Source organism: Globicephala melas, chromosome 17 (genome assembly GCF_963455315.2).
Source record: "Globicephala melas chromosome 17, mGloMel1.2, whole genome shotgun sequence".
Taxonomy (NCBI): Eukaryota; Metazoa; Chordata; class Mammalia; order Artiodactyla; family Delphinidae; genus Globicephala; species Globicephala melas.
The window spans coordinates 45,736,264-45,758,729 of record NC_083330.1 but is presented as its reverse complement, the minus strand read 5'-3'; the positions used below and the strand labels follow the sequence as shown (position 1 = coordinate 45,758,729).

General features: G+C 37.9%; 1 protein-coding gene across 5 annotated transcripts in view; it reads left to right on the top strand.

Moving 5' to 3' along the window:
* UBR5 (ubiquitin protein ligase E3 component n-recognin 5) overlaps positions 1 to 22,466 on the top strand; it is a 141,842-nt gene that overhangs the window by 20,147 nt on the left and 99,229 nt on the right. For all 5 annotated transcript variants that reach the window (XM_030863040.2, XM_030863039.2, XM_030863036.2 and 2 more), the window contains exons 2-5: positions 18,279 to 18,323; positions 18,694 to 18,775; positions 19,247 to 19,323; positions 20,054 to 20,173. In XM_030863040.2, the coding sequence (XP_030718900.1) occupies positions 18,279 to 18,323; positions 18,694 to 18,775; positions 19,247 to 19,323; positions 20,054 to 20,173 (324 nt within the window). The remainder of the gene's footprint in view (positions 1 to 18,278; positions 18,324 to 18,693; positions 18,776 to 19,246; positions 19,324 to 20,053; positions 20,174 to 22,466) is intronic.

Here is a 22,466-nt window from a genome sequence, read left to right as displayed (position 1 = left end):
AAGAAGAATTTCTAGACGGTAAAGATGGTAGGAAGTGTCAGTGAAGTGTCAGTTTAAGTTGAATCATATTTTAGACTTTCTGCAAGCCAAGACAAAAAGCAATGGCTGAAAAATTAACTGCTTATCATGTTATATCAGAGAGAAACTTTTTCTTAATCATGCTCTGAGATACATTTTTAGTGAATCTTTTTTATATTTAGGGCTACTAAGAAAGCCCAACGGACGGTGAGTTTTATAGTCAACACCGAAGTTTTCTTTATGTGACCGTACGGAGCACTGATAAAAGCTGAAGTCCTTGTTTTGTGGAGACCCCTCTATGGGAATTGAGGAGTGTAACTTTCTGGATTAGGATTATATAATGTTTAGAGGCTGATCTGGAAAATTACGCGGTTTGCTCATTTTAAACATTTTTAGCATTGTTACTCCTTACTATATATGAAGCACGACGTTTTCCAAACATCATCTCATTTAGCAGCCTGGCAGCACTGTTGCAGAGGCAATTTGAGGTGAAGGCAATTGAGCGTGGCTCCCAGGCTGCACAGCTGTGGAGTGGTAGGTCTCTAAGCACGGGGTCCTTAGTTATTAAGGCCCGTTAACAGGGTCTGCTGCTGAGGCTCATGGGTTACTGTTATGTGAACTGAAGTTTTAAACATTTGTAGATAAAAACAAAATGTCGCAGTAAAGGACTGTGCTCCAGCCTTTAAAAGCAGTACATTAACTGTTGTGCCTACGTGAATAAATTTTTTTTTTATTGCTTTAAAATTTGATCTGTTTGCAGAGGACAGGCCCATCATCATGTGTCTTTTCTTCCTCTTGCCTGGGGTTTGGTGGAGGAATGAGGACCATAAAGTGACAGTCTCCATGCTCAGTTGAGTGTTGAAACTAGGACTGTTCATTTCTGAAGCCAGTATGCTGGTTCCTATTGATAAGCCTTTGTTGCAGTCTCCATCTGGACATGCTAGGGTGTGAGATCGTGGACTGGGGACCCATTAGAATCATTACCATAGTGACACTAAATTGTTTCCATCCTTTGTGTGTCGTTTGGCTGAGAAGGGTTGTGAACAGTTAGTCTCTTCTTTGTATGATATTCTAGTATCTTTAGTCAATCTGTGCAGTACCTGTAATGTACTAATACCCGGATGTGCAAAAAGTCATGGTTACATCCTTAAGGAGCTTACTGTGTAGTTAGGAAAGTAAAATAGAAATGTTGAAAAGTAGGATAGCAGTATAGAGATGAAGCAGTAAATGATTAATTGCTAAATTGAGTAGAATTGATGAGAAGTTCTGGAGGAAGTCAAAAGAGAAAGTGTCCACTGGGCCATAGTATCTTTATTACACTTTCTGTAGATATTTGATATATAACTGGGAAGGATAGAGGTAATTCTAAATGTAATTTGGAAAGGTTTAGATAACCAGGATTTTAATAGATGCTATGAATTCACATTATTTTTGCAGTACCCATGAGCTAAGAAGTACAGTTTTATCCATGAACTTCAGTTACGTCTAGTTGGTCTTATGTGTTAGTTATGAGGTCTGTTTCAGATGTCTCTCAGTGGTTTTTAATGAGGTATAACGGTAGATATTTGGAGTCACTCTTTGCTGTCTTCATCCAAAGTGGTACTGCCCACCCATAATAGCTCTGGTTCCCCAAATTCCTTTTTCACCAGTTCCTACTTAGCACTCAGCACCTCCTTTTCTTTCATTCAGTCAGAAATGGTAACGCCAGTAATAGCGGGAGCCACTAATGTTTTGTGCCAGGCTTTGTACTAAGCATATTGTATGCTACAGTACCCTGTTGGTTCAATGTGTAAGTAAACTTTGCCGTCACAGAAGTGAATTTATGGTCTAAATTATTTATTGGATGTGTTGAGGGACTCAATCCTTTCTTGGTATTTCAGATCAAAAATCTTGATTTAGTTTAAAGGTCAGGCTTTTAAGTTCTGATTGCTGTGGTTAGAGTTTTTCTGGCTTGTCTACGTTATAGACTATGGCCAAGCCAGTAACTTGAGACACTACTAAGAGAGCTTGAAGAAGGAGGGTCAAGGCCCTTTAGACTTGCTGGTTTCAGGGAGAGTGTGCAAGTAATTCCTTCACAAGCCCAATAGAGCTTACCTTAGTTTTTTAAAAGAAATTTTTCTCCCTAGGGGTTTTTTGTTTCCTTTTCTTTATTTGCTTTTGGTCTTTGCTCTGGTGCTTGCTCTTCTCCCTCATCCCAAGCTCTGTCTTTGTGGACATTCAGTAATCTTTAGAATATTTAAAGATGTTTAAAGTTGCACTATACGTTTTAAACACAAGTGGTATGTTTACTTTTCTATCAGTTTTGTAGATGAAATGACAGTCACCGCTGTGAGGTCTGTTGGACAAGTGAGTCTACATACTTTCTGTATCCCAAAAGGCAGGAGAGTGGAAGTTTTTTTGTTTTTGTTTCTAACTTAGTTAACAGTTTTGGTGACGTTTTAAGGAATTTCGGATCTAGTTTTGATAGTTTTAAAAGTTCTTTTAAAAGCTTATCCCTTTTCTGTCTTTAGTGTGTCATTTTTTTTATTTAGTTGAAAGCAAATTTAGTTTTTGTCTTTATTGTTATTTGCTAGGTATAAAATTTCTGGTTGGGAATAATTTTTCTTCAAAATTTTGAAGGCATTACATCGTCACATAGCTTCCAGTATTTCTTTTAAGGAGTTCAGTGCCATTTTGACTCCTGATCCTTTTAACTTGACCTACCTTCCCCCCTCCACCTCCCCCCCACCCCCCCAAAGAAAAAGCGCTTTGAGAGTCTTTCCTCAGTCCATGGTGCTGAGAAATTTCATCTTGATGTGCCTTTATGTAGTAGGTCATTTTCTCATTCATTGTATTTTGGGCCCCAAACACTTGGTAGGTACCTTTATTCTGGAAGCTCCTATCATTCCAGGAAATTTTGTTGGAACAGTTGGTCTGTTCCTCTTTGCCCGCCCTGTAGACTTTAGGTTTCAGTTTTCTCTTGTCTGCTAAGTCATTTGCCACTTGCTCTATATGTTTCCAGCTTCCAAAAATTTTGTTGGCATCTCTTGCTTGAGTGCTCTAGCCTTCTCTCTTTTTCTTTGTCCTTGTAACTTTAAAATTCACTTGTCGTTTTAGGGGGGTTGTAGGAGGTGGTGAAGATGACTCATGTTTAACTAGAAGTCCTACACAAGAAAATTATTTCTGTTTATTCTGGATACACTGGTTCTCCATACCTGTTGTCTTCGTCTGCTTGGGTTGCTGTAACAAAATACCATAAACTGGTATTTTACTTTTCACAATTCTGGAGGCTGGAAGTCTGAGATTAGGGTGCCATAATGGTCGGTTTCTGGTGAAAGCCTGCTTCTTGGCTTGTAGATGACAGCCTTGCTGTTGTATTCTCTTGTCCTGTCTCTTCTCTTTTTTTATTTTTAAAATTTAATTTAACTTAATTTAATTTTTTACTGAAGTATGATTTACAATGTTGTGTTAGTTTTTGGTGTACAGCAAAGTGATTCAGTTACATACGTTATGTTCTTTTTCAAATCCTATTCCATTATGGTTTATTACAGGATATTGAATATAGTTGATCACAGGAAGGCGGTATATAGTTTATTTTTGCAGTTGTATTTTGCCTAGCAGACTGCTCTAGCACTATCGACTGTGTAGATGATATGTAAGAAAAATAATTTAAAATCTTAGAATCTTCTTGGCTTCTCGAGGTGTTCTGGAGAACTGTAGCTTTTTTAGTTGTGTAAGAGCCATTTTTTTTTGTTTACTAGATAAATATTTATAAATGTTTTCACCGGGATGATGCCACCTTTTTTTTTTTTTTTTTTTTTTCAGTATGCGGGCCTCTCACTGCTGTGGCCTCTCCCGTTGCGGAGCACAGGCTCCGGACGCGCAGGCCCAGCGGCCATGGCTCACGGGCCCAGTCGCTCCGCGGCATGTGGGATCCTCCCGGACGGGGGCACGAACCTGCGTCCCCTGCATCGGCAGGCAGACTCTCAACCACTGCGCCACCAGGGAAGCCCGATGCCGCCTTTTTTGAGATGATGAGTCTCAACACCCTTCAAGGCCCATTTCAAAATCCTGACTCCCCTGAAGCCCTGGCCCTCACTGCCTCTTCCAGTGCAAAATGAATTCTGCCTTCTCTTAGTAATTTTTGGTTATAGCACTCATCTTGGCAGCTAGTTTAGTGTTTTATTTTTTATTTGTTTTCCTGTGTATATCCTTTTTTTTTTTTTTTGGCGGTACGCGGGCCTCTCGCCATTGCGGCCTCTCCCGTTGCGGAGCACAGGCTCTGGACGCGCAGGCTCAGCGGCCATGGCTCACGGGCCCAGCCGCTCCGCGGCATGTGGGATCTTCCCGGACCGGGGCACGAACCCGTGTCCCCTGCATCGGCAGGCGGACTCTCAACCACTGCGCCACCAGGGAAGCCCTATTCTTTGTTTTTACAAGTAGATTGTACACTACTTGAGATGTGTGCATTGTATCAGCTCTTCTTTCTTCCTCAGGCTTCCTAAGGGGTAGATGGCACAATTTTCTGTAGCTGTGGCTCATGATTAAGGGCAGCATTCCCAAGTATGTAGAAACCCCCTCAGGTGGTGCCACCATTCGTCTCCCCTCCCTCCCCAGTGTATTTTATAGTGCAGTTTATTTCCTGTAATACTTAACTCTGGGCATTCAGGAAGTATTTGTTGATTGAATTGGACCCATGGCAAGTGTGATATGATAAGAATAGAGGCCTGGAGAGGTTTTGTCTCCCTCTCTCTCTCTGTCACCTCTTAATTGAATAATTACAGGTAAATCAACCTCTTGTAGTTTTTTGTTTTCTCATGGAAAACAAAGAGACTGTTATATCAAGGACTTGATATTAAATGAAAAAACTGTATGATTGTTTTTCTGAGATCAAATAAAAGTTAAGAAATATCAAACTAAGTACTGTGTTGGTGCCAGTTTCTAAGAAAGTTTTCACAGTCTGTGGGTTAGGGAGAAAATTTTTTTATTTAGATTTGTCTTTTCTACTTTATAAATTTGAAATTTATCTTTTAATGAAATATTGGTAGTTCTAGTTTGTTGCTTTTTCTAAATCGAGGCAAGATGAAAAGTTGGCAACCTTATGTTTATTCTTATAATTTGAAGGAAATTTTATTTATCTGTTAAGTCTAGGAGTCAGAATGTGCTTTATGCCTTAAAACCTGTGACACCCCAGTTGGGGGACAGGTGTCTATATATTTATTTGTTAGACTAAGCTTGTTAATGTTCCTTTTCAAAGTTTCTATCTTTACTGATACTTTGTCTGCTTGAACTATCAGTTTCTGATAGAAGTGTATTAAATTTCTCATTGGAGTTGACATTTTCTCAAAGGGTCAGTTTTTACTAGATATATTTTTGAGGTTATGGTATTAGGAACATTCAAGTTCTTGCATGTTAAATATTCTTGGTGGATTATTCCTTTTAATGTTATGTGGTGTCTCTCTTATCCCTATTAATACTTCCTTTTCCTTCACTCTGTTAATATTTGACTTTTAATATGTGCGATGAACCATTTGAATAAGTAGATTTATTTCTACTGTCTGAATTTCATATTTTCTGAATCTTTTATTTTGCTGCTTTTTTTCCCTTCTGTTAAGATTCCTAGTTTTCTGCATTTCCTTCCTTTTTTCCTCCTCTTTTGATTGGAAGCCATAGATTGTATTTCTGTTCTTTTAGTGGTTACTATTAAGCTTTTCAGCCACAGTGTTCTAACAAAACCATGAGCCCAACTCCAACTTACAGGATGAACCCAGTCTTCCACTAGGGAGCACTTTGAGCATCATTTCCCTTCTGTGGAGATGTTTATCTTTTATTTGATCTCAGCTTTGTCTTTTGGATTTCTCTTTTACGGTCATCTTTCATGGCTGTATATATAGAGTGGAAGAGGTTTTCCAGAGTGAGCACAGTATACCAACTCTACTCCAGCCATTCTTCCATCCTGCTGATTTGCATACCTGCACGTAATACACAGTCAGTATTTGTTAATTGATACATATCTTATGTCGATGCATCTTGTTCCTTCTGTTTGTTTTAGTTTTACTCACTTTACTTTTTTCAGCTTTAGATGGAAAGGAAAGTGGAGGGAACAGTCCCACCCAAACCTATGGAAGACCTTTTCACTAACTACCCACATCGAACTTGACAGAGTGCTCAGTGCTAAGAGAAGAAAGGAGGTGTAGAGAAGTTAGTCGGGGACAAAGCAACTTTAGAGTCCTACTGTGAATTGATAATATTTATTGATAGTAATCTCATTGTAGACTGGTTCCATTTTGTTAGGTTTGTTAACTGTTTTGCTCTGTAAACACTACAGATGCCAATTTTTTTTTTGAGGGAACCAGGAGAGCTACACTGTACGTAGCTATGTTGTAGCTATGATGATGGTAGCTGAGTTTTGCAAACATTGCTGTTCTGACCTAATGTTTGCTAGGACAATCTGAGATGGTGGTGATTACAGGAGTGCCGCTCTACTATCTTCCTTTTTCAGGAGGTTGAAGTTAGTTATGAAGAGAGGATTAAACCAATAAACTTGTTAGAGCCTGATGCTGAAATATTGAGAATATTGTATCTATGACTAGGAAGTGATTTTCAGGTTAAAAAAAAACCCCCAAAACCACCCCGAACCAGGGGAAAATACCAGCAGCCTGGGGATGATAATTAAGGATTGGCAGATAGATGGGCTAATGTCCTTTATATTCATTCCCAGGCTTAGCTCTCTAACATCATTATCCACACGCTACCTAAAAGCACCACGTTTTTTGTGTGTTTGGTTTTTGTTTAAGTGGTTGGCCGATACAGAGTGGGGATTGAGATGGGATGAGAGCCCTCTTTATCAGTAATGTCAATCTGTAAATCAGAGACTGCCTGTTGAATCTACTTCTGTTGGGTTGAGTACTTACTGTAAGGTGAAGAATTGGAAACATTTACTGGTGGATCCCATTTATTGGTAGTGGGGGAAGCCAACCCTTTGCTATGGTTGCTGTGTTGCCAGAGGGGAGACATTTGTGTTTTTTTGTGTGCCATAATGATAAAAACAAAAGGGATCTGGTAAGCCCTTAAATTTGACTGTGGTGGTTTGTAGGTTTGACCTTTTTTTGATGACTTCGATTTGGATCTCTGAATTAGAGACCCAGTGTTAAGAACCCCAGTAGGTGCAGATTTCAGAGAAGCCATTTATTAGATACAGCTTTCAGACCTGCTCTGGGTACACTGATGATCATGCGCCAGGTAATAAGCAAGGTTGTTGGACAATTTGATTGTAAAGCCCACTTGGTTAGTCTGGCTTTGTGGGAATAAAGATGCCCAGGAAGGTCTGCTTATACTGTAGAAGGGAAATATTGAAATCTATTGCTGTCTCCTAAATGTAGATGATTTTGAATCATAGTTAAAGATCTTTAATTTTTCTACTTAAAGGAATAAAAATGCTGTTGCCATGTTATTTGGATTAAAAAAATTGCTATAGATATATGTTAACAATATAATTTTAGGCACAGTAAGATTGTTTGTTTATACGGTTTATCTTTTTAATCCCAGTAAGAAAATAGGGAAATCAGTTTTGTTTAGTTAAAGAAAAAAGAGAGGAAAGGTAGTTTGTCACTACTGGGCTCTACCTTTTGGAGGGGGAGGGCTTCTCTGTGCTAGATCCCCTCCACGGTTTGGGGCTATTACTTCTGGGAGCTTAGATTTCAGATCAGTGTCCTCTGGTTCCCTAAGACCTTACTAGAAAGAATGGCCTGTTTGTGTTCCATGTTTAGTGTTTCCCAAACAGTGTTCACTTCAGTTTGAAAAACACAGGATTAAGCGTAAACATGTTTCTTTATTTTAGGACTTATCAGAATCTAATAGAGGTATTTGGATTGTGAATTTCTAAGAGGGGGCTATCCTAAGCAACATTTCCAGAACTTGAAATAGTAGGGTTTTTAATATCTCCCTAAATGGACTATTAATCTTGTGACTGTTTTAAGCAGTCCTTGCATGTATTCGTGGTATTTTAGAGTAGTGATTTCCAAACTTAGTTGATCATCACTTTGGGTTGCTTAGAAATTTTTTTTTTTTAATTTTGAGTTGATAATATGTGATTTAAATTCAAAAAGTGTACATTGGCACTCAGTGAAAAGCTTCCCTCCCTGCTCTGTTTCCTAGCTGCCTACTTCCTTTCGTCGTAGGTGACTAAATGTTATTCCTTCCAGAGACGTTTTATGAATGTGCCATAATTTATTTAGCCAGAATATAAATTACTGAGTCTTGTATTTGGAGATTTCTGATTTAGTAGGTTTGGGTGGGGTCTGGTAATACGTCTTTTAAAATATTCCTTAGGCAGTGGATGATTAGCCAGGTTTAGACACTGTTATTTCAGATGGTACACATTACTTTCGCATGTGACATATTATCCAATTCTTAAAACAACTCTGTGAAGCAGATATGGTAAGCATCATTTTTGGCAGAGGTGGAAACATGAGAGCAGGAGATGTTAAATGACCTATTCAAGGTCACGCTCCGTTTTAATGGTGGAGCTGAGACTCAAAACCCAGGGTTCTTTTGGGTATCTAGGTAGAACTTGGTTGGCACTAACTTTGCCTTTTCATGGCTACAATGCTGATGATTGGCTAAACAACCGAAAAAAAAAAAAAAAAGAAACCCCAAACAAATAAAAAATTAATTATGGGTATTTATATCCAATTCTTCCTATTTTGGCACAGCATTAAATGTTGGAATATTTTATTGCATTACTTGCCAGTAGATGTCCAGTAATTAGACTTTCTCTAGTTTGCACTTTAAGGTGCTTAGCCAGTTAGACTCATGTTATCAGTTTCAGGCACTTATACAGGCGAGTTGCACACAGACTTTTATCTGTACTTTTGCTTCCTGATGAGCTTGCTTTCTCTCTTCCCTTTGCTTCCAGCTTCCTTTTGGCCCCTTCAGTACATTTCCTTAACGCAACCCAGATTAAGCCACGGAGGAGGGGGAGGAGGGAGGGATGGGGGGAGGAACAAGACTGTCCTCTAAGTGGCGGGACTGGGAGAGTATCCCCAGCTGTGAAGTACCGAGTGATTTCCTAGTCTGTCTGGTAAACTCTTTCTGGGGATGATTCTCAAACAAAGTTAAAAAAAGTTAAAGTAAAAAACTCTTCTTAATATTGTAGGACCGTTTGATTTGGGGTAGAACCTCCGTGGGGTTATTTTGTAGGACAATATTCCTTTGGTGTGTTTTAAAAAACCTAGTCTCATAATATTGGCCTCATAGCAGAACAGCTAAAAATCTTTAGAATGACTATGAAAAGAATAAAAAAGCTGCAAATCCACTATTTTGAAGCAGTGTAGGACTTAGAGCAGGGACATGAATGCCCATTCATTTGTTCAGCCACCCATCCATCAGCTGTCAGGTGCTGGGGATTTAGAAATTAGTAAAACCCGGTTCTTGCCTTCATAGAGTTTGTCAAGCCGTGAAAGAGACAAATATTTCATCAAACAAGTAGTTACAGCATAAGTACTGTGGAAGGAAGTATGCCCCAGGGGACTCAGAGAAATGCCTAGTTTAGCCTGGAGTGAAAGGTAAGTTAACGTTTCCAACAGGTTCTTTCAGCCTACCCTCCAGGGACTAGTAGCTATAGACGTGTAGAAGGCAGTGGGGTATAGTTTATTCTAGGCTGAAGGAATAGATGTGTACAAAAAAAATAAAATAAGGCGCTCCCTGGTGGTCTGTATGGACTGGGTTCAGTCCCTTGTTTGGGGAACTAAGATCCAGCAAGCTGCGAGGCGTGCCCTCCCCCTCTCCCCTCCAAGAAAAGAGTACTTTGTGAGTATAATCTAGTGAAGGACTTGGGAGAGTATAGTGATATTTGGGGTATAGAGTGCCCAGGAAGAGTGAGGAGATGAGATTGGAGGTAGTAGGGGCAGGAAGAGAAGGAATCTCTCACTCTTGTGAAATAACAACCCATGCGCAAAATACACAGAGTTAGAGTGCGTCTACGGATTTCTGGTTCCAAGAATTCCCAGACTTAGCTGTCATTCTCTGGTTCCTCGGGTTCCTACAAGATCTCCAGATTCAAATTGGGCCCTATTTGGTTTGGCAACCGGTTCAAGCTAGAACTTGGCAGATTTGAAGCAGCAATATATAGAGCAAGCTATCCAAAGATGAAAAATATAGTTCAGTAATAATGCTAATGGCTGCCATTTATTGAATGTTTAAGTGCTTGGCTCTTTCCAAGGTACATTACAAAATTACCTTTAATCCTTATAGCAGTCCTACCAGACAAGTGGTTTTATCTCCATTTAACAGACCAAGATACCTTCCAAGCTCTGGGAGGTTAAAGTAAGCTTGCCCAAGGTTACAGAGCCAATTAATGGAAGGGATGGAGTTGAACCCAGGTTTGTTAGTCCGACACCACAGCCCATTCTTTTCCCACTCCACCATGCTGCCTCTTGTTCCCAGGGCAGATGGAATGGCAGCTCAGGAATGTAAAATGACCGTTTCAGAGGCAGTAAAACTGCCCTTTCATCTTCGATGTTAAAAGGGCAACAAGAAGCCATCCCAGTATCTGTCATTTAAAGACGCTTTCCTGAATTTAATGGCATCAAGATCCTTGGTCAGGAACCTAACCTCCTAATTGTCTTGTTTTATGGAAAAATCAGATTTCATCACAGGTATTTTCAGTTTAGAGTTCTATCTCAAGGACTGAATACCTTGCCAAATGGTGGTATTTATATTACAAAGTGTGTCAGTTATCTCATGAGACCTTTGATTTGTATGTAGAGTTAAAATTGGGTTTGATGTTGCAGATATTCAGAATGTGGCTATGGCCTAAGGGTGAAGAAAAACCAAGACTTTTCTCTTGAAATTTTGGCTGGATGCTACACTTTTTGGACAGGAGCACTAAAGGAAGTCTTCTCACCCTGTTAGCACACAAGTTAACCAAGGTTGAGTCTTGTACATATGTATGGTCTTACTGTTAAGCAGTTGAAATTAGATGAGACAGAAATACTTAGGAAATTATCAAGAAGAATTAATGTATAAAGGCCATATCTTTTATCTTTTCCTACCGAATTTCTTGTCCATTTGGCATGTGTATTTTCCTTTTCCTGTTTTGAATGGAGCTGAAAATAACACAGTTGGTTTTGCTTTAAAGGAAAATGACTCATTTTCTTGTGTTCAGCATTTAGTTTCTCAGAGATGTGTTTATCTTTCAAATGGCACAGTAGTTTGGGATTTTGGTCTCTTTTTCATTTTATTATGAAAGATGTTATTTATGGCACTATATAGGAATTTCTAACCAGAATATTTTCTGTGTTAAGGGAAGAAATTATTTGTAAGTATAATGTCTTTTTTCTATGATAGTTGCAGAGTGTTTCTATAACATGAATTTTCTCATCTTAGTTTTATAGAAATCTTTGAGCAGTTTCAACTGAAAACCATTCTAGGAGGAAGAATTAAAAGAATTTCCCATTTAAAATTTGTATCATTTTCTCAGTTTACAGTATTTATTTAGAAACTTCTGTTTTTTGGTCTTGAATGTATCTTGAAGCTGAATGTCCTGTATTATTTATTTAGGGTAAAAGGAACACATTTTATAAACTGGTATTTGTTCTCTCCATAGCACAAAGTATGTATAAGTCCTACCTATAACTGGTTATTCAGGAAGCTGACAGATGGGTTTTTTCCTCTACAAAAGCCATCATTGTGTGACTTGGGGTCTTTTAAAAGTAAAGTCAGATGTTTGCTACCTGGCACCATTTTTTCTTGGGTGGGCAAAAAAGTGAGAAATTGTCAAGTCAAATTTAAAGAAATAAAGTGTGGTTAAGACTTATGTCTAAGCAAAGATATATTAGGGATCAACTTACAAGCTGGGATTTGCATTATAAAACTGAACAGATTACTCTTCACCAAGGAAATGTCCTTTTTTAGAGTGTGGGAGGAATAATCTTCTCTATCAGTGGTCTCAAACTCAAATGCCTACAGGTGCTGGGCAGGTAAGGGCACCTCTAGTCACCACTAGGCAATATAAGCTTGGTTGCTGGATCTCATTTTTCAAGAGAAGCTAGAAATCTGAAAATCTGTCTGAAATTTTACAGTTTTACATGTTGGCCAAGAATCTTTAACAGTCTTTAAACAATTTAAAATGCCATGTGATTCAGTATCACGTGTACATCTGTAGGGCGGCAGTTTGTGACTTCTCCTTAAGGCTCCCCCCTCACCCCTTTTAGTAATTGACTATAGCTTTTGCATATAAATCTTAAAGAGGTTCTTTCTGATCCTTGCCTCTACTGCCTCCCCCTCCCCTATTGAGATGATAAACATTTAGTTCCTCATGGGTACTAATACTATCAGGAGGGCAGGATTAAATTTTTCATACGCTTTATGCTATGTTATGCTACATTGCTGTACCATTTTACATCTAAAGAGAATCATGCATGGGGGTAAATTTATTCAGAGTGCAAGACAGACCAGGGGGTTTTAGTATTAACAGTATTAAGAGTTCATTAATAGGGTTTCAGATTCTCCATTCTAACCAACCTTTTAGAAACCATCACTTGTTGAGTTTTGGTGTAGTGATTTTTTTCTTCTCTGTGTGTGTTGTCTAAACAACTATATTGTTTCTCTCATTAGCCACCCTCCCCCCATCCCCGATTCCTGAGAAATCCTGAAGTTGGGAACCCATGATCAGGGTTAAATTCACTTAGAAGCAGTACAAAATGGATTTTTAAAAATGTATCTGAAAATTGAATGTCTTGAAGTTAAATTTCAGACCTACAATGAGAGTCTTTCATAATCACACAGATGAAGGGAATCACCCCTAATCTGCTGGTGCTTCTTGTTTCGGCCAAGGCAACCCTAATCCCTCCAGGCTCTTCCCAGCCATCCTCAGACCCATGGGTCAAGGTAGCTGCTAATATTTTACGTCACAACGCAGAGTGGGTAGGTGGGCTGAAAGCCTTTATCTCGTCCACACATAAACAAATCCACAGTGCAGCATGAGGAGGAGACTCAGTTGACTTTCTTCCATTTTACACCCAAGACGCCCGCAAGGGCCTCTCCTTTGAGCATATCTTAGGTGGCTTGCTCCAGGATTGTGTGAAAAGGGATTTGGGGTTGGGATGCCCACTGTAGTGGATTGAATAAGCTAGGTCCAGGCTTTCAGTTTGCTGGTGGGGGTGGGAATGTGCCTGGCACAAGTAAATGACCATCTCAAAATGCCCTCTACAGCTGTGCCCAAAGTACATCCTTTTCTCACATTACAGTGGCTGCCAGGCAGGACCATCATGTGATAGCTTGAATTTATTGTTATTGTTGATGATGTGGATAGTTGGCATGCTAGGAATGATTTCAGAGGGGCAGTATATATAGTGTGGTGCAGTAGTTTGTATAAAAGAACAGTGTTGTGGACGGACTTCCTATACTCAGGAAAGTGCATGAAGATATAGTGGAAAGACCATGTTCTGTGGTTGGAGGTGGGTTTGGCGCCTCTCTCTGCCATCTATCTAGTAACATAGTCTTTGCTCCAAGAGGGGGGAAAAAAGTGCCCTTTGATTGCTTCTTCAGTTTTAAGTTTTAAACTTTAGATAGTTTGCTCTTGGAGAAATGCCAGAAATATTCCTGCAGTATTTCTTCTTCTGCAAGAAGGTGGTCTGGGTACATTTGCATTTTGGCAATACCTGCCTTCTCTGACATGGATGACAAGAGGTGATCTTTAAGACGTTTTCTGCAGGAGTCTATGATTTAGTGTTGTAGGTAACCTTTCACTGACTGGCTGTTGTTTCTTTGTATGGATTATTAAGCCCTATACTCCAAAATGGATCTGTAAAAGTTTTATTCCATGGATGGTTATCTAGAGAGTAGAGTGAGGTCACTTTAAAGGTAGTTTGCTAATATGATTATTGGTGAGTGGTGAGTTATTAAACGTTTTCGCTGTGTTAACTAGTCTGCTTACAAGATTTATATGGGCGACTATCCTAAAAGAAATCTGTATATTCACACTTTTCTTGCTTGTTCTAAACTTCAATTTGAGGTGGAAGACCTAAGGAGTAGTTTTGTTGAGTTGAAGATCAGGAATCTTTTCTGCCTCTGAAATGTATTGTAACAAGTATAATTGTACATTTTTCACTGTTGGAACTGTTATCTAAAGAAGTGGAAGAGTGGGGAAATACTTGGTAAGTTTTATCTCTTCTTTGCTTACAGTCTGAAGGTAGCTCAGATTGAAACACAAATGACCGTAGAATGTCAAGTAGACAGTAAAGGTCCTTTGTGAGGGAGAAGCTGTAGATTTATGTAGGAAGAAAATCAGAGCTACCAGAAAAGCACATGGAGGAGGTAGCATTTGAGCTGGGCCTGAAATAATAATAATGTTCCTGGAGGAAATATACTGGGGGCAGATTATGCCACTTTCTGCCATTAAAGTGAGTACTGATACACGTGAAACGTGGGTGGGTATGCCTGATCTTACAGTTCCAGGGATAGCAAAAGGATCATCTTGTAGAAGGTGGGCTGGAATATCCTTATGTCCTGGAGAATTGGAGCCTTTTAGGAATCCAGATGTACCTAAACTTTTTACCTTTAGAAATTTAGCTGGGAATTTAACAGGTTTCATTTTAGGGGTGTGTGTGTCTGAACAGATGGCAGGGGATTTAGGATTAGGGCAGGGAATTGTAAAACCAAAGAACCTGTGTTAAGTGCTACTGTCAATTGAGGGTCATCAAAAGATGACTAATCTTTGAAATTATAAGGTTAAATTTGGGGGAAATGAGACTGAAATTGTAGGGAATTTCAAGGGCAGCTATGAGATACGTTACCCTCTAGCAAGTACTGTTATACTGATTTCTCTATTAACATCAATTTGCTGTTACCTTACCTTGGTGGTCAAAAAAAATTCCAGCCTCTCAATCTGTAAAATGTCTATAAATGTGAAGGAATGAAATAGGTTATTGAATCAGAATATAGAATAAATCTTTGGTGTAGGAGTACTAAGGATTGTCAGAAGCTCACTGCTTACCTATCCATTGTGTGTTATAGCCACCTCACAAAGGCTTTCCTGCCTGTCTCTGAAATGAGATTAAATGCTGAGTTAGGTTATTTTGTAATGTTATGCTGTGTTCTTAAAATTGTTTTCCTTCACAATCACATGTAAAGATTTATTCTGAAATGGAATTTGGTGAGCTGTAGGGTGGTTTAGATTTTACTTTAAAAACAGGGAAAACTTTTGTTAATATCGCTGTGAGAGGAAATATAGTTAATAACTTGAAGCATTGTAAGCTTTTGGAAGAAGATCCTTTAAATTAGATGAGTGCCTAATACTTTTGTAGAGACATTTAGTAACTCAGTAAATTTAAATGAATATGATCAGTGGCCTGCGGTTCTGGGATTTACATGTCTGCTGAAGACTCTATAATGTAAAGGGGAACAAAGTACTCCTTATTTTATAGTTAGTACCATTTTTTTCCCCCCTTTGCTTGAAGGTTTCTTTGTTACTGTTATCTGGGATCTGTGTAAACTAATGTGTATGGGGCCAATTTAGTCATGATAACTATCTTGAGATTTGGAAAAATGATACATTTTCTGTAAATTTTGCGGATTGAATTTAAGAAATTAAACAAATTTGATATTTGGGGAAATATTCTAAGTGTCCATGTAAAATTAATTTGTGTGTGAAAGTTTCAGATGGGTAAGATGAAATTGAATATGACAGTTAGTAAGTGCTATTTCCATATAAACATTACATAAATATCTTCCATTGATATATTTGCTTTTCATACATTCATAACAATTTCAGGACTGAAAAGAACCAGAGAGGACTATTAGTCTTTCTTCACGTAGATGAGACCGGAAACTTAGTGGGCTTAAATGAACCCAGTTGGTAGTAGATGAGCTGGGAGTAAACCCCAGATTTCTTGCTATCCATTGGGTATTATTTCCAGTACAAATGGGTGTACATTTCAGATGGAGTCCACCATGATTTTTTTCTCTTTTTTTTTTGCGGTACGCAGGCCTCTCCCCGCTGTGGCCTCTCCCGTTGCGGAGCACAGGCTCCGGACGCGCAGGCTCAGCGGCCATGGCTCACGGGCCTAGCCGCTCCGCGGCATGTGGGATCCTCCCGGACCGGGGCACGAACCCGTGTTCCCTGCATTGGCAGGCGGACTCTCAACCACTGTGCCACCAGGGAAGCCCCCACCATGATTTTTAATATTAGAAAATTTGATGTCAGTAAACATTTCTTCTGTCCCCTTCCTAACCTGAAATTTGCTTTTGAGTTCTTGACTTGTTATTTTCTAGCATCTTGATATCCTCAAACCTTACTTTAGTTTTATAGATATTATTTGCCTGGAATGATATTTGGAGCCATGAAAGCATCATTTAATTCTTAATCTCAGTTATTGTCCAGCTTTGAAAAAAGCTTTGACAAGTTTTGTGCCCCCGCCCCCCCCCCCCCCCCCCCCGTATTCTTTGTGAAAACGCTAGAGACAGTGTTGGGCTAAGAAAAAAGGAATGGAAATGAATGGGTTTAGTTGTATGCTGGTGAACAAGTTATCTTTCGAAAGTGTCACTACTATGGCTTTTGGGAAATAAAACCTTTCTTAGTCTTTTCTCACAGTCTGGCTCTAGTCTGTAGTCTGGTGAGGAGTTTTATAAATTACTCATAGTCAGTGTGGGCTGAGGAGAATGAGAACTCCTGCCTCTGCTCCGGGTCTTCTCAGGGCTGTTGTTATTGCCCAGAATGGAGCCTCTCAGTTTGGAGCCTCCTAGTCTATTTTCTTCTCCCCATTTTCTAGTCAGCCTTCTCTCAGAGCTCATGAGTTCCACAGTGCATTATTCTTATGGTGTTTTATCTTGCCTTGAAACACAGATATGTGCCTTATAAATGAGCAAACTGGGATTTGGTCAAAAAGCTTGACTTTACAGGACTGAAGAAGACACATTTTTGTTAATGAAAGGCTAGAAAAATGAAAATGTATTTTATTGAGGGCCAAGTCACACATGATCTGATGTTATTCTTTGGAAGTGAGAATAAAATCACTAGTGAGTATTTACTTCTTGGTAGACAAATTAAATATGGCATCATTTGAAAGTTATTTTTGCTTAGAAATACGATTTAGTGCTGGACATTTGCTTATGCATATTTTAGTGTTTGAAAGATACTACTCATCGTTGAACAGTGGTTAGAACTTTACTGGATAAAGTAAAATTGAAGGACAACTGGCTCCTATTAGAATCTCTTTATCAAAATAATTAGATTATTTGGCCATATGTTATATGATTGGTGGTAGCTTTTAAATCCTAAACTGGCTTTAAGGCATGATTAATTTTGAGTATGTATACCACTTTCGTCCGTTAGGACGAATGATTGAAATTTGATTTCATGTATTTTTGTCACTCTCTAGAAAGCAAAACTTACGGAATTTCCTGTTCTAATTTTTTTCCCTGTTGTTCCTAAAATGCTCAGTTTATTTTTAAGAGAATAATTTCTGGAAAAGTTTTCAAAGGCATTTGTTTTGGTAATTTAATAGAATTGAACTCTTAAAATCTCTACATTTGAATACATCTTTGTATTATAAAATGGCTTCCTTAGGTTGACAAAAGTGCCCAATTTAAATGAGTATTACAATATTTTATATTAATTCAAGACTGTTTCTTTGAGAGAAACAGCAAAATCATAATAGATAACATGAGTTAATATCTTTCTGTTACACAGCCCTTTGAGATTTTTCTAAGCATATTCAATACTCTTAAAAATGTGAGGTGTTATCCTTATTTTATAGATATGGGTTTTAATTTGTACAATTATGTGTCACAAGGTGATTCAAGAACTTTTGAGACTATTCTCACCTTAAGCCAATTTGGCTTTTGCATTGTTTCTGTCTCTTTATATTAAATTCTTAATATATATGTGCTTCCCAAATATTTTCATTTCATCATGTACGTGTACATTCAAGAGTCTCTTGGCATATGTAGTATGGTGTTTAAAAACTGGCTTTCCATTGGGCGTTGGTTCAAGTACCAGTTCTACTGCTGGTTTTCTAAATAAACTCTAGAAGCTTCAGTTTCCTCGTCTGTAAAATACTAAGATGATGATGACTGAAGTTGCAAATGAGGTGGTGAGGGAAGGCAACTGCAGGGTTGACTTGTGATCTTTTCTGGGACAGAAATCAAAGATAATATAAAAAACATTCTTGCTTAGTAAAATTTTTGTATGCTACTGTTAGAGATCACCAAATCAGAACTGTTTTGCTTACAAAGGCTTTGTACATGTGGTTTATTCATGTTTTGTTTTGTTTTTAAAGGTTACGGGAAGTTTCAGAGAAACTGAACAAATATAATTTAAACAGGTAAGAGATTTAAGATATTTTACATTTCCTAAAAAGAATGATTTTGTTTTAATTAGGAAAAAGTACTCATATTTAGGCAGCAGCTATTAAGAAAATTTTAATCTATCAAATTTTTATGGGTTGCATTCATTTGAATTATAGTTGGTATTCATACTGATTTTTAAAAACTCTGCCATACCAAAGAGCTATAATGACTGTGTAGATATAATAATTTTTTCAATTATTCCTTTAAAATACGTAAATATTAGTTTTTTAAAACAGGCTTTACTAGCAATTTTTTTCTTTTGTTAATTGGATTTTCTAAAAAACCCTAGGATGCATTTGCCATTTAAAAAATAATTTTGTTTGCATACTTTTCTTTATTTCCCAGCCATCCCCCTTTGAATGTGTTGGAACAGGCTACCATTAAACAGTGTGTGGTGGGCCCAAATCATGCTGCCTTTCTTCTTGAGGTAAACCGTTTACTCTACGGTAGAGAAATGAAAATGGATGTTAAAATACAGCTGTGCATCATCATGTGTCTTCCTTTTCAACCGTGGAAAACAGCAGTTTCTTGCAGTAGTTCTTCCAGAGACCACCCAGTTCCGTTTCCTAATTGTATAAATCCTCTGGCCCAGAGAAGGCTTAAATGATTTACTAGAGGTTGAAACTAGTTAGTAAGAGAATGGAGAAGTTCCTGATATCTAGTCATTTCCTTACTCTGAATTCTGTTAGATGGAGATATTTTAAATTATTTTTACTGGTTTTATGATAATGTATACAAACCATACTTCCCCAGCTCAGGTGTGAGTGCCTTCTAGAAGGGAGCTTATTTGTTGCCTTCTGAATTGACAGTGATAGGTACATAATTTGTTTGTTGAATAAATTCAAATTTTAATACACATTTTTACTTTGGAAGTTTCTTCTATTTTCTTTGCTTCTAGGATGGTAGAGTTTGCAGGATCGGTTTTTCAGTACAGCCAGACCGATTGGAATTGGGTAAACCTGACAATAATGATGGGTAAGACATTATGTCCTTTCCATTTAATAAATATTTAGCTCTTAAAGGTATTATATTACACCTGTGTTTTGATTTTTGGGAACCCTCAAATTAAAAAAAAAAAGCATTGTAGAATAGGAGATGCTTAAAATAGAGTGAAATGGTTACTTTGTAGTTTGATTTTAATTTTTATGCAAGCAGTGATTTATAGCTAAAATATTTGCATTAAAAGTAGCAGAGGAGTCAGTGATCACTTAACAGAAATAGATTACCAGAAGAATGATGTGTATGTGGTAGGGCCCAAGACAGATCTGGCTCTTTGAGTGAACTGACTTTTCGGATCATGTTTTTTCCCTTTTAATATTCCCAAGTCAAGTAGCTCAATTTGAAAATGACGGAGTCTTTAAAATTTTGGCCTTTATAAGTGACGTCATATAAAAAAGGTTGCTAGATAATGTATCATGACTTTCAGTTGACTGCTTCTAAGGAAAATATGATTACTTTAAAAAATCTAAGGAACAATTCATTTGCAGTTAAACCGTGAAAACAGTTTCAAACAGGAACTGGATTGTTATGAGGCTAGAAATTGTTAGGTTTGCTCTTTGATCTGAAGTATCCATTCAGTAACAATAATCAGAGAATTGTTAGGCTGATATTGTACCACAGTAAGTCCCAGAGTAGTGAGGCCTGGCTTGTTCCTAGGGATTTTGGGACTGTTCTGTGATTTTTCTACCTTTTGTTTTTTTCCCAGGTCAAAGTTGAATAGCAATTCGGGGGCAGGGAGGACATCGAGGCCTGGTCGGACAAGCGACTCCCCGTGGTTTCTCTCAGGTTCCGAGACTCTGGGCAGGCTGGCAGGCAACACCCTGGGGTAAGTTGTGGTCAGAAGATGGCATCCGCGGGTCTGGGTTATTGCTCTGTGAGTGCTCATTTCAGAGTTATCCAGCGATGGAGTGAGGGAACTCCTGAACTCTGAGCAGGGGCTCCTGTCGCTCATGGTGAGCCACCATGATAAAAAAACCCACATAGGCTAATCACAGCTAACCTAGGTTTTTGTCCTTCTAAAAATATATAATGACTGCATGCATTTATCGTGTCATTTATGTTATTTAAAAATTTTCAGTGATACTATCTTTGGTCTCATTTGTGACTAATTCTTGGGTAAAAAAAAATCTAACATTTCTTTCTAGTGTTCGAATACAGTAGTTCTTTCTGAATTAATTTAGTGAGGCTTGAAACGATTATGTAACTGAACTTTAAAGCCTTTAACGAAGTTTTTACTTAAAAACATTATAGTGGTATACTTGACACATAACATTATATTTGTTTCAAGTGTACAACATAACGATTCAGTATTTGTATATATGTGTGACTCTTGAGCAATCTAGGGGTTAGGGGCACTGACCCTCTGCACAGTCAAAAACCCACTTGTAACTTTTGACTCTCTCAAAACTTAACTACTAATAGCCTCGGGTTGACTGGAAGCCTTACCATTAACGTAAACAGGTGATTAATACATATTTTGTATGTTATATGTATTATGTACTGTATTCTTATAATAAAGTAAGCTAGAGAAAACAAAATGTTATTAAGAAGATCCTGAAGAGAAAATATATTAACAGTACTGTACTTATTGATACCGTAAGTTTACATCATCTGTTTATAAGATGAATTGTCTGTCATTACCTATATGTCCTATATGATACAAAACTCTAGATGTTATATGTATTACTAACACTAGACATCAAAAAGGAAGAGATAATGTGAAAAATTCGTATTTATTTACAGGTATAGTGATTCATGAATTGATAGCAAAGCAGCAGCAGCATGATTACCTCATGGTAGCCTAACCTATACACTAATGAATGAATTGGTACAAAAACTTTATGGCATATAGTATCACATGATATATATAGTCATATTCATCATATAGTATTAGAAACATTGTTACACTAAAAAAAAACCACGCTGGGCTTCCCTGGTGGCGCAGTGGTTGAGAGTCCGCCTGCCGATGCAGGGGACACGGGTTCGTGCCCTGGTCCGGGAAGATCCCACATGCCACGGAGCCGCTGGGCCTGTGAGCCATGGCCGCTGAGCCTGCACGTCCGGAGCCTGTGCTCCGCAACGGGAGAGGCCACAACAGTGAGAGGCCCGCGTACTGCAAAAAAAACAAAAAAACAAAAAAACCCCACGCTTACCTGTTATGATAGGCTGATAATGCAGTTTCTCCAACCAAGAGAGAGAGAAGCATTATGTATGGTAATGTAATTCTATGAAAGCAAAGGGGTAAAACAGTAAGAAAACTAACACATTATTTTATATTAAATATCACCTTATGCCTATGTAAGCATAAACTAGTGTCTATAAATATTTTATGCATTCATGACCTACCTTTGTCTTAATTTTTTTTGATATTTCCAGGCTACATGATTCATCTGTGAGCTTTTTCAAATCACTGCAAATCTCCAAAAATTTTTCCAATATATTTATTGAAACAAATTCACATATAAGTGGATCCACACAGTTCAGTCTGTGTTGTTCAAGGGTCAAATGTATTGTGAAATGATCCCCACAAGAAATTTAGTTAACATCCACCACCATATATAGTTACAAATTGTTTTTCTTGTGATGAGGACTTTTAAGATCTGCTCTCTTATCAACTTTCAAATATGCAGTACAGTGTTGCTAACTATAGTCACCATGCTGTACATTATATCTCCATGACTTTATTTTATAACTGGAACTTTGCACCTTGTTTTTACTTTTAAAATTATTTGTAGAGTTCTTACTTTTTAAACTAGATACTCAACTCTTCTTCCATTTTATCTAAAGTTGATATGCTGTCAACTAAAGGAATCATATACAGATTCCAAGCCAGATGATTTTATTCATTTTATACCTTGATTTTTGAATAGCCAAATTTTCTGAAATTACTCATTTAATGGTTAGATAAATGCCAAATCAGTCAAGTCAGCATATGTGTTCAGAGGCTGATCAGAGAAATATAACTAGAAGCAAATTAAATTGTTTGAAAATATAATTAAGGAGAAGATGTTTTTTAAACATTTTATTTTGACTCTGAATTTCTAGGTAAAGTTACATTTAAAAATTGAGGTCCCAAGGTACTTATTTTCTCTTTTTTGTTTTTATGCCGAACTAAATTT